Source organism: Periplaneta americana, chromosome 10, assembly GCF_040183065.1.
Source record: "Periplaneta americana isolate PAMFEO1 chromosome 10, P.americana_PAMFEO1_priV1, whole genome shotgun sequence".
NCBI classification, from domain to species: domain Eukaryota; kingdom Metazoa; phylum Arthropoda; class Insecta; order Blattodea; family Blattidae; genus Periplaneta; species Periplaneta americana.
This window is the reverse complement of record NC_091126.1, coordinates 75328243-75341725: the sequence shown is the minus strand read 5'-3', so window position 1 is coordinate 75341725 and position 13483 is coordinate 75328243. Positions and strand designations below refer to the sequence as shown.

Genomic DNA, 13483 nt, shown 5'->3' with positions numbered 1-13483 from the left:
CACCGGCAATGCTGATATAACCTCGGCAGTTGCGAGCGTCATTAAATAAACCATAATTTATTTTTATATACACATCCTTTTTTAAACTTTTCCTTATTTTTAAATATTATGTTAAAAATCTAAATTCTCAAATGAGCTATAATGAAAAAATTTATACAACACATGAAGTCAGAACATGATCTTTATTATATTTTTTCACTAAAATGTCTTTTAAGCCTGAGAGAAGTACATGGATTTTCTCCCAGACAGATATTTGCAAACAAAACTTTGTTTGTACCAAACACTTGAAGCTCTGACAACATTATGCGCTCCAAAATGTTAAATCAATATTTTGTAACATTAATGTAGTTTGTGTAATGTCAAAATAAACAGAATGAATAATTTGAAACTTTCAAAATTTAAAGTTCTGTATAACTATGAACTACGATGTTGTGAGACGGAAAGTTAACCTGCGCAACCCAGTAGCACTGATAGATTAGCAATCACAATATAATATATCCGTCTGAATGAAATATATTCAGGAGTGATCTATAATGATGGTATCTTGCTTTTTCCCTGTAATACATAGCATCCTAACAACAGTTAAGTTTCAAGACAATTTAAAATAAAATGAGATACTGTTCACAGATTACTATGTAAATTCAAACATTACTCTTATGTGGCTACCAATATTAATATAAAGATTAAAAAAATTATGCTGAAGTAATGATAATATTTAAGTTATGACTGCAATTTTTCCTCGAGTGTTTGTTGAGAAAACAGAAGCTACAATAATCGGGATTTTAGTTTAATCATGCCTAGATCTAATACTTAAGATTCCGGTGGCATTAACCAAACAGAAAAAAATATTATAGGTACTAAAGTGGAAAACTCAAATGTATATTTTGAACATTATCACAAAGTAAGAAATATCACCTGTATTTGTGTCCAGCAACACTACTACTCTGACTTCACTAAAAAATAATAAGTGCAAATTTCTATCCTGCTGTTGCTACACAAGCAAGATACACGTACATGCATAATCTCAACAAGGAATTTCTTAAGTTGGTTTTCCTTCAGATTTTAATGCTCATGGTAATTTAGTTTCTTGTTGCTTGGTTTCTACATCTGAGTCCTTTGCACTCACTTTTCTTTAATTAATCTGTTTTAATAATTCTGAGGCCAGAGGGTCGTGTAGAAAATTCTAAAATACTGATGATGTGCGAAAATGAAGAAAGGATTAAATGTTTTAATTATGTAATGCACAGCACCTGTTTTATAACCTTAACACTCAGCACTACTCCACTGGTCAGAGCTGTGGTGTGAGTGGGTTGTGCGTAAGTGCCTCACACTGTGTACATTGGCCAAAATCAGTGCAAGAGATGACAATATGATGAAACACGACGATCATAAAACAACTGGATTCACCCAGTCCCTATAAAAGGAAGTTTAGATTTCTGCTAGGCCTCGCAGTCACAATGAATGGTTTCTTTTTTTTCTTTTCTTTTTTTTTTTTTTTTGTTTTTGTTTTTTTTTTTTTGTGATTATCGCGTAATTGGAGTGGATGGTTCTCAGTTTACTATACAACAGGAACTATTTAATTACATTTCTTATGTACTAAACCTGCCCTACAAGAACAACGAAGATATACAAAGAATTTTCAAGGTGCCAAGTTCTTAGTCGTCCTACAGTGAACAATCTTGTTAGAAAACTGAGAAAGAAATGTACATGGCAAAAAGCGTAGAAGAAGGCAACATGTTTTAATCCACGAAATGCTAGATACTGCAACCCTTTGTGTGGAACGTTTTTAAATAACTTCGTTCATTACTCTTATTTTTAAGTAACAATTAGTGACTGTCCAAGAGATTCATTTACCAACTAATTTGTGGGCTACATGACAAACTATTAGTGCAGCTGTGTGCAGTAAGAGTGCCACTTATGAGTGAGGTTCAAATCTGGTGCACTGTATTTTGAGGAGAGAAAATCTGAACCAGACTGTCATCAAAATGACTATTACTGATACCCCACAATATTGGAAAAATACAATATCTACTTGCATATAAATTAATATACGAAACCTATACCAGAGAACATTAGATTAATTTTAATATCTCTCAGAAGTCATATGTTACGCAGGAAATCGAGGTCACTGCAAACAAATTTAATCTGATCCACTCAACATTCATAGAAACATGTTTCGTCCACCTTAAAAGAAAGAGGAATATCTTAATACATATTTTTTGACACATTATACCTATTTACATGGGGGGGGGGGAGGAATCTTGAATTTCCTGAATGAGAATTAGACTTCGAATTATATCAGTCCTCATTCACAATTACTGTGGTGTAAGAAGTGATAATATCTCTAAAAATTTTACGGATTTTTATGCTAAAGTTTTTCGTTTACCTGATGCTAAAAACTTCTTACATTTTAAATGCTATTCTTACCAATGAAGCAGCTGAGGGAATGAATATACATACCATCCTCATTAGTGCATTTTGCCTGTCAGTACAGAAAAGAAAATAACTGTTGGTAAAACAAAATGCCTTTATCAGGAACCTGAGTGGCACCTCCTGTGGAAAGCTCCTTCCTAATTTCCATAAACATTCAAGCCAAAGTTGTCATTGGAAAGATCAAACGAAAGGGAAAACAAAATGAATCATATACAGTAAAAAGAATTTTAAATGAAATCCATTATTTTCTATGTTAGTAACAAATTACTTCTCCTTTCCATATCATCACACTGTTCCCTTGAAAAATTTATATTTTAAAATCAATTTTTATAACTTAAATTATATATTATGCACTCTTAATATAATGCAGTCAAACTACAGCAATGCAACAAGTAGTGTGTAATTAAGACTATAATAAGCAAATTTTATACAGAAGAATGTGCAAGGAATATACCATCGAGATGGTGAGAAATTTTTATGCATTTTCATCGTGTTCAAGATGTAGAGACATCCAACATTATGGAGCTACATGCCGACTCCTTAAAATGAGAGAAGGTGTGGAAATGGGTCCATCCTGAAGAATAGCTCTTCGTAACAGATCCAACAAATATGTTTCTCTGTTCCCCTTTACTTTCCCCGATAACGGAACCTACATATAGCTCCAAAACTTTGGACGTCTGTATATCTAGAACACAGTGCAAATACCCAAAAACCTTGCACCATTTGATCACCGTGAAAATTCCAAATCACAATGTACCATCAACTTTGTAACTCACATTTTGAAGTTATAATATAATCACATGATTTATATCAATGTCTGTATGCTCATAAATATTATAATTTTAAAATAGAACAAATACTAAAATAGAAAGCTTGTCTCCTCTTACAAGATTTCCGCAAAAATACTACAACTGTAAAAATGGCAAATTTAATGTCCACTGTTGAAGATAATACAAAGAAAGAATGTCGTCTGTGTACTTTTATGTACAATATTTTAAAATAAGGAACTTGGTATGAATGTAATAAGAAAATTCTTACACTGCTTTATATTTTTCTCCAAAATTAAAATTCTGCATATGTTACAGTTTAATTTCGTAAAGTATCAGAAGAACATATTAGCAGGATTCAGAATGTAACATATAAAATTACAATTCAAAACTTTAATAATGGCAACTGAAGTAGAAAATACTTAGAAAGCTTTTACTCAAGTGTTTTGCATTTAGTAATGATAAGATATTACCAGTTTGGTAATCTGTATCACACATCAATATGAAGGGTATTCATTAAGATGGGTACAAAGACAGAGTGATAATATCCATCATACTATAACACCCATTGTGGAAAATATTTTCTACAAAAGAAATTACAGTCAATTGTAGAGACTTCACTACAACATTATCATCTGAAAATTTTCAACTTCACAAATCCTCAGAGGGTGCATAAGGGCATGTGATTATACCACATGTAACACATTTTATTGTACACTGAAAGCACTTTCAGACAAGCCGAGTTTAGTGGTCACATTACTTTCTACCTTCCCTCAGAATTCGAGCTTCAATCTACTTATGAACTGTGTACTCTCGACAGGATGTTTTTGCCAAAAAAAAAAATAATAAACAGTTTGAAATTCTTTTGATCGGATTTAGGGGAATTTGTCAAAATTTTTCGCCGTTGTTACAATTGGTCACACTTAATTCGTAACAAATTCATATTCGCCACAGGTATATATCTGTCATAGGTGATTTATTAGTAACAATTTGAATTGGTCACGGGTGATTCATTGATTACAATTTGAATGGGTGAAATTGAATTCATTAACAAAAATTTAGTTACCCACATAGTGAATTTCCTGTTATTTTACTGTAAGTTTCCTGCTATTATTATGGTCTATTGACCGAAGATAATCCAGAATGTTTCCTTCCTCCTTATATTGTTTGTAATTCAGGAAGACGCGAGAATTTCTGCTCTTTCTTTCCATCAGCAGCAGTATAACAGGGAACCGGCAGTCTTTTATCACTGACGGTATAATTAAGGGCCAAAAAATTTACAATCTAAGAAGTTGGTGCATGAGCAGCATAAAATAAAAATGTCAGAAACGAAAATGATATTTGATATTAACATATGATATTATAGTAGTATGGTGATGTAATGTTGGTAAATCGTGTTTTTATTATGAGTGTCGCTTGAGGTTAAGAAATGGATGAACAAACTAAAGTGAACTTGAAACTCATTTCAAGATTTATCAAGATTATTGAAATTATGTGTATTAAGAAGAGGGACCCAGTGAGTAAAGCTGTGTGAAGGTTGACTGTTAAATAGGTATAGCGATTTTTTTTCTTTTGTGTAATTAAGGAGAGATTTTATGTAGGACAGACAGTTAAAATTTAAGAACGATATTGTGAAAGAGTAATAATCAACAATAGAATATATTATATGAAAAATAGTAGATTGTTGCAATAATTGAAATGTATAAAATGTAACAGGCTAAAGTAGGAAGAGTAAGATGGGATGTAGAAAGACCATAATTATAGATAAATTATATTAGTAAGAATAGAATGCAGGAGTGGAGTGAGTGGAGTAAGATCTAAGAGTAGTAATAACAGATGGTGGATATTTAAGATCAGTAAGGAGAAATGGACTGTTTGAAGTTAATTTAATATTAAGATTAGTGGAGTTATTAGTTAAACTGACGGTCAGAATTTCATAATAATTGTAGGAAAATGTAATAGAAAGTTATGGTGGAACCCGTATACAGAAATGTGGTGGTACATCATAACTATTATAGATATTGATGACAATAAATATTTTCACTATCATAACAGGGAACCACTGATTTCGAATCTTCACGTGTATTCTGTGAAGCTGTAGCAAGATTGCTGGCACAGATTTATATGTTTCATCCATTATCCAATAATGATTCCTTGATATCTCATTTAGATGTCTGTCGGTTGCAAAAATTAAACTTTTTTTTCATTATCTGGTTCAAAATGGAGGAACCATCTATCACCATGTAAGGTTTTGGTATACCTTTTAGCTACGATGTTCAATTAGTTGATAGTTTTCGGTTCTTGAGGCAGATATTCTCATCCGGTGAAGCACAACATCCTTTTAATGGTTGATTTTTTGGTAGTTTGACATTTCCTTCAATTGACACTTTCTGCAATTTATTTTGAAGAATGGAGGAAATTAGTTCTCTAGAAGTACTTGCTGTTTCCTTCATAGACACCATACACTGTTTCTCCTCGAATCTTCCCCAATCAACAATATGACAGGAATGATCTAAAGGTCCATTTATGTTTCTGGTCTCGTCATGTGTTACTGTTAGCAATGAGGTTACACTCACAACTTGAATCACAACACCACAAAACCAACTTTTGACGGTTCTACGTTTGGTAAACATGAAACCATTATATATATAAGTTTACAGCATCCTCTTTCGGTTTTAGTGTATCTAATTTCATCACTCATAATATTAAAAATACTACGAAATTACAGTGGAAGAAGTAATGAAAATACTTCGGATTTGGAAAGTTGTAGAAACTAGTTTAGTTCAAATTTAGTAATTTTTAAATTTTAATAGAATCTGGCAGTTCAAATTGAAATCTGTAAGATCCCCTATTCATACAGGAGGAAAAACTTGCCTGGTTTCACATTATAAGTGTATTAAGGAAAGGCTTACATGGGAAAAAAAAAATGTTAGTTCTGCAAGCCTGTGAACGCTCTCCTAAAAAATTGTCAAAATGTGACGAAACGTGTTTTTCCCCTGGACCATTCATATAGAAACAATACATTATTCTGGGAAGGAAAAAGTTAAAAATACATTATGTAAAATAAATAAGACGATATTTTATGGTATATTGAAAAATGTTTATGAATTCTGGTGAATCCGCTTTAATTGTTATTAATTGTAATTGTGTGACGAATCATAATTGTTACGAATTGTAATTGTGTGACGAATTGTAATTGTGACAAATAAATTGTGGTGAGTTCCCCGGATCAATTTTGATCCATGGATTGCACCTTGGACAATGGCATGATACGAGCTCAGATCTCCATAGTGCATAAAAATGTAATTCTGCTCAATGTGATATCATGTTATGATCTACGGAAAACTTCCTACATATGAAGAGAACCAATAGCAGATCGCTGCGGCATTGTAATATTGCTGTCTCATGCAAGAGAGCGATGGAGATACTGAAGTGAGAAGGAAGAGAGATCAGTTTCCAATTACTTTGTCTTCATCACTCCTATCAGTCTTTGTAACTGTTCTCTGTCTTTTAAATTTATTATAATGTACCTAGGTTCTAATATATCTCCTGTTCTCTTCCTGTAATTTTCTGAGTGTTTTACACAGGTGGCCCATTGTTCTTTTATTATATTGTCGAGTTCTTCGTGCACAAGCCCTTCAATGTCCACACTTTTAAATGTAGTTTCTCCTGGCAACTTGACACTTCATTTGAGCTACGTAAGTCCAATGGCGACATATTGATAATGGTATGGGAGCAATGCATTATTCGACTACTTCTTTCATTAGCAAATCTGTACAGTCTATATATTATTTGCTGATATTTGAACAGCAGTAGGTACACATTTTAGTAATTCAAATTTAGTTTCAGTTTATGAAAAATGATTCCTTTTTGTTGTAACCATTAATGAATGTAGTTTTTTCTAGACAAGGTGTTCGAAATTCCAAATAATTAATATCTTCGTTCAAACACTAGTCTTTAATTGTAAGAGATATGATTTCATAATAATAACCTGACATCAATTTAGATCCAAATACCCACTTGCTTTATAGTAAAAGTCCTGTTTTTGTCTTACCTTTAATCCACCATTTCTTGAGGAGTTTTTTCCAAATATATTTTAATGTGTGTTTTATTTGCCCAGGTCTTAACTAAGTAAAATATTGGTCTCTTGTCATTATAAACTCGAATTTTGTGCAGTGTTCGAAGGTATGTTAACCTTTATGCAGTACTATTACTTCTCACCATAAGTAATTTCGGTTCATCATTAGTTTTATTGTATCGATATTTGAGGCCTAAATTTTTTAATATCCTCAATGTGGACGTGGTGGAAACCTGTGTAAGAAATTTTGTCCGGCAAATTATCTTTTCGGCATTGGAAATTCGCCATGATCATAAAATTAAAAAAACAGTTCTATGTACTACGTCTTTCATCAAGTCGTCTTCCCCCCCCCCCTTTCGAACATTTATATGTTTTCTGGGTGAGTGGAAAACAAGAGTCCTCAAACTGAACTGTTTTGCTTCTGAACATATTTGGGACATCGTAGATTGGTTCACACTACATGGTTCTGAAGTTAAAACCTGACACATTTTGAAGTCAAATTTACTTTCTTCTTCAATGCTGGATTATTTAAAAAAAACTTGTGAACTCCTTTATCACTACCACTTGCTTTACACAGCGACATGATGTAACAGAAATGTTCCTTCACACGAAGGAGAAATGACCTGCTCCTTGTGCAACATTAGGGAGGAAGGATCATAACAGTGAATCAGCTCGACAATGTGTGTTTGTTTACTTATAATTACATGTCTAAGTGTTGCAGGCGTTCTAAACAACAGTGCTCGGGAATGTAACAAGCTCGAACACTATGCTACAACCCTAGCTTTTATAATAATTGAATCAGTTATTTCGAAAATGTAACATGTGACATTTTCGCGCATGTTACTTTTTTTCAACCAGAGTGCTCTTTACCCTTTCCTATAACATATTATTCTTAAAAATCATAAAATAAATTACATATATCATCTATAGAAATGAATAAGAAACTGACTTTTAGTCTGATTAATGTAAATAGGTGCTACTGAAGTAGTTTGCGCAGAACTGTACATATTACTTTTTCGAAATAACTGATTCAATTGTAGATAGGGAATGGTTTAACCCAGAATTGCATTTTGTTTTTTTGCATACTTAAAAGTTCATTTTATTTATACTAGGCAAGCTACTGAATTTCAGAATCAAATAAATGTCTTAACACCAATGTCCCCCTTGATGGCAATACTCCTTTACTAGGCAACACTGCACTCCTGTGATTCATGGCAGCCATGAAGCCATTGAAGGTCATATGCAGGATGTTTGCAACAGAGTATAGTACTGATGCCATAGAAAATACACTGATCTGAGACAAGAACACTTGTTTTATTCAATAGCTCTTATTGCCATATTAATTCTGTGTTGATGAAAATGAAGTATACAGAGTTGTTTCCGAACTCTGATAACGAATTTGAATGACATCATGTGAGTCAGGAGTCACACGGCAGCTGAACTGTGGCATGAGGTGACAGACCAGTAGTGAGTGATCTCATAGTCAGAGTGCACGGTGACTCACAGCAGAAATTCCCAAGAAAATCGAGCTTTTTTGGGAGGGGTACATTACGACCCTTTCCAATGCCAAGTACAGTTAAGTGAAAATAAAAGAAGCCTGCAATAAACGAGGTTTCGTTATTTCCAAGAAAGACATCTTCTGTGTACTTAATAAGATTGGTAAAGCTCGAATGGAATTAATTTGTATAATCTCGTGGAGTGTGGTGACTTGTGACGGGAAGTGAATTTGCTTGCTTTTTCCACTCTGGAATTAATCCCATCCAAGCTTTGCCAGTCTTATTAGGTACACGCAAGATGCCATTCTTGGAAATAACGAAACGTTTTTTGCAGGTTCTTATGATTTTCACATAACTGTACTTGGCATTGGAAAGGGTTGTTATGTACCCCTTCCAAAAAGGCTCGAGTTTCTTGGGCAATGCTACTGGGATACACCATGCACCCTGATTATTAAATCACTCACTACTGGTCTGTCACCTCTCACCGCAATTCAGCTGTCGGTGTGATTCCTGACGCACATGACGTCATTCAAATTCGTTATCAGAGATCGGAAACAACCCTGTATACATTATGATTAATACTGGAAATGATTTGGAAAGAAGCTGTCATAACCCTCAGTTTTTCTAGAAAGAAAAGAATAAGTGTAGGAAGAAAAATAATCGTACTAGTCAAAGTTGGAAATTGAACTGAAGATCTCTAGAATATTGAGCCAAGTTCTTAGCACAGAGTTATCTGCTTGAATTCTACTTCTTATAATCAACAATTAAATATAATGCACCCGTTTCAGTTATCAAAGTGGTACTATTACGTAACTGTTCATAAAACCAGAGCAAGTACAGGTAAAGACGGACTGACATGGTCAATACTTGCTGACTAATTTACGCGTTTATTCCCTGAACTAAAAGAAAGGCAGGTGTTTCTCAGCATGTGATTGAGATAGAGCTAAAAGTTTCTTACACTACAAACGATAATTTTATATAAGAACATTACTTCGTTCTGTTGTTAGAAATTACCTATTCATCATTCTATACACATACACTAAAAGTAAAGATTTCTACTACTATTTCCACAAATATTTATCAAGTAATATTCGTGTTTGTACCTTATTTCTGTAATAGACCTATCCTCATACTGGAAAATAATGTACAACATTAGACACTATTTACAAAAAATTGTCACCACACATGTGAAGCTTGCAGACATTTGAAACTTAAGAGATCGGATTACTTACCTCAGACTCCGAGATCGAGGACGGTGAAATGGAGATCTCCTTCCTTCATCGTCAAGACTAGGGTTGCTGTCATTTGACGAGAAGTGAGATGTCAGCATCTGCAGTTCTTCAGATGTGGGTATGTTTGGTAGTTGATGCAATCGCTCCTGGCTTGAACACTGTGACTGAAACAGCAGGCAATATTACAATTTATGTTTCCTTTAATTCTTCAAATTGGAGTCTTGAATAAAATTTCGAAGGAAATTTTTCTGTTAAATGTTAATATACCAACATTTTATAACAAATATGAACAAGATTTTTATCATTAAACAAAATTAAATATATTTTGTCATCTTTTTTGGAACTATGACAAAATGAAAAATTCTGAAAAGTGTTATCATATGAAATTTCGAAATCACTGCAATCTGTTACTAGTAACACAATTCAATTCATGTTGAATAATTTCGAGGGGAAAAATCGTTCCGGGGCCGGGCATCGAACCCGGGACCTTTGGTTAAACGTACCAACGCTCTGCCAACTGAGCTACCTGGGAACTCTACCAGACACCGATCCAATTTTTCCCTCTATATCCACACACCTCAAAGTCAGCTGACAACCATCAAGCACCCAACAGTGAATGCACACTAACTATGTGTGACTTAGATTGTGGTTTTCTGTTAACGAACAGTGACGTGTATTATGCAAATCAAGCTTCCAGGTATAACTCCCTCAGGTATAACTCAATGTTGTTTACTAATGCTAAGCTGTTAACAAAGAAGCTCTTTGCTCTTGTGCGCTCTGGCATTTTCCACAAATTAGCTTTTATTAATAAATGCTGGATATCATAGGATATAATCTTGATCCACTTCTTCTTGGAGGTTGCAGAGTTGACACAGAGTTGATGGATAGAGTCCAATCATATGCAGATGCTTAGCCAGACAGTCGTGCTCTATGAGAAGTCTGAAGTTGAAACTGCAGACTTTCTTGGTTATTTGGGTATAAGGTTTTAATTGGTACAGAGAATTTTCCATTCTCTACCTGTACCTCAACAAGATAATGTAGGTCAATTTTTATACAGGTGATTAATTTTTTGATACCATGATACTGACTTCTCACAGAGCACGACTGTCTGGCTAAGCATCTGTGTATGATTGGACTCCACCCATTAGGAGGGAAAAAGACCTTTGGAGAGGCTGAGTTGTAGATAGGAGGATAATATAAAAATGGATTTGAGGGAGGTGGAATATGATTGTAGATATTGGATTAATATTGCTCATGATAGGGACAGATGGCGGGCTTATGTGAGGACGGCAATGAACCTTCAGGTTCCTTAAAAGCCATTTGTAAGTAAGTAATGAAAGAGCAGACTTTCTGCAGTGTTTTTAGTATTTTTCTTTCTTTTTTGCAAGATTATCGGCATTCTCGTTACCAGATAAACAACAATGAGATGGTACCCACTGAAAAGTTACTCCATAGTTTAACTTGGTTAGATGTGAAATCATTTTCCAACACTACAAGATTTGATGGCTTTTGCGAGTTATAGCAGATGTTAATGAAAATATTCCTGGTAGAGAGTCTGGTCAGACGGGATTAATAAGAATGGACACTGAGTGAAATTCCTGGCTCTGTTTTTTTGTACGTACGCATTAAGTTAGCATTTGATTCCACTTCCAAATGCTAGAGGTCTGTATAATCTAACACCCATGAACGATGGAGCAGCAATTCCTATTCACTAGCAAGTCTGTTAAAAGTATTTCTGCTGTCGACTGCTGGTGCGATGTCAGCGCCGACTCTAGGGAAAGAGGCAGAACCTCATGCTGATGTCAGTTCAGCTGGTTTGAAGGTCAATGAAATAAGTCACTGCTACAACAAAGGTACCAATGCACAATGTCCATACTTATAATTCCCTATATGCTGAGCTAACCATTACTCAACAGAGGTTGACTGATGGAACTTTTATGTAGTTCCTGAACATTGGAAATGTCAAGTTCCAGAATACGGTGGAATACCTGAAAGTCTAATTTAAATCAATTTCTTCAAAGAGAGTTGTACTAAATTTTTTTATTTCCATACTTCTTTTCTAGGTATGGAAAATTAATGTTATACAAAGCCAAGAGCATTAATAAACAACAACTTTCTTTCTTACTAGGTTTAGAACTTCATTTTACCAGACCATCTGCAAAGTCTTATTCATGTACTACCCCATACCCTATACAACTATATTTGGTTAATATCGAACACTTAATAAAATGTATGGTCACGATTTTATGACCCTTGTAAACGTAAAGAATCTTCGAAACAATGGGCATCCGGAAATCAAATAGAAATAACTAAAACATGAGGAGAATTCAACGATTCTCTCTTTATATATTCGGAAAGTAAATCAGTCCTTTTCCAAAACATTATTAAAAATTTATTATCACGAAGATAACATATATTCATTTTAAGTTTTTATGTTTCTGCAAAATACAGCTCCTTCACCATGCTGCAAATGATACTGCCATTTATAGTTGGTTTCCTTAACTGTTATTCAAAAGATGTACCTGAATGAAATTTTTTAATGTGCACCGAAATAAGAAGATGAACTTCCATTTACTGGATTACAGACAAAATGTCTCATGATTTGTATCAATGTATGTCTTAATTTTAAAGTAGGACAAATACTGAAGCAACATGCTTACTTCTTGCAAGAAGATTTCTGAAAAAGTACTACCTAACGACCAACCCAAAATTGAGACATTTAACTTCATTTAAAAATTATACAGTTTAAGCAGACATACGTAATTAATTTTCACAAATTTAAATAAAATAGTCATATGTATACAAGGTGATTCACGAAGATTGTGCAATACTCTAGGATGTGATTTCTGATCCATTCTGATGAAAAAAGTTCATATATACATGTGTCCAATTTTGAATAGTTTCTTTCTTATGTAACACGAATTCTTGTGAACTTCTCTCTCTCTCTCTCTCTCTCTCTCTCTCTGGACGTCTGGAGCTGTATGTGTTACAGTACAGCTGATAGCAGTGACACAAAATCTCGTGATATCAGGGTCGTGGTTAGAGATAATTCAGCACCGGTATAATGTATTTATTTAGTATGTTATTTTACGACGCTTTATCAACAACTTCGGTTATTTAGCATCTGAATGAGATGAAGGTGATAATGCCGGTGAAATGGGTATAATGTATCTACCTAGCATCCAAACATGGAAGTTAGGGGATCCGGCAAGCGCAGCTGACACTCGGGCGGCTATGTGCATTGCTGCAGAAGGTGAGCTTTTCGAAAATTGGCTTTAATATAGATTTTTCAGGTGAGTAATAACGTGAATGTTCTTTAATGAATTTATAATACACCCAGTACCATTGTTGTAAATAATTTAAATGCTTAAACCTTCATAATATCTACGTTTATGTTTAACATTCAGGAGGGTATAACGCACTGAATTAAAAAAAAATGACATATGTTTATATAAACTTTTTTCATAGAATAATGCC

General features: G+C 33.9%; 1 protein-coding gene across 5 annotated transcripts in view; it reads right to left on the bottom strand.

Moving 5' to 3' along the window:
- dop (microtubule-associated serine/threonine (MAST) protein kinase dop) overlaps positions 1 to 13483 on the bottom strand; it is a 263178-nt gene that overhangs the window by 64323 nt on the left and 185372 nt on the right. For all 5 annotated transcript variants that reach the window (XM_069837714.1, XM_069837716.1, XM_069837715.1 and 2 more), the window contains one exon: positions 10007 to 10170. In XM_069837714.1, coding sequence (XP_069693815.1) covers positions 10007 to 10170 — 164 coding nt within the window. The remainder of the gene's footprint in view (positions 1 to 10006; positions 10171 to 13483) is intronic.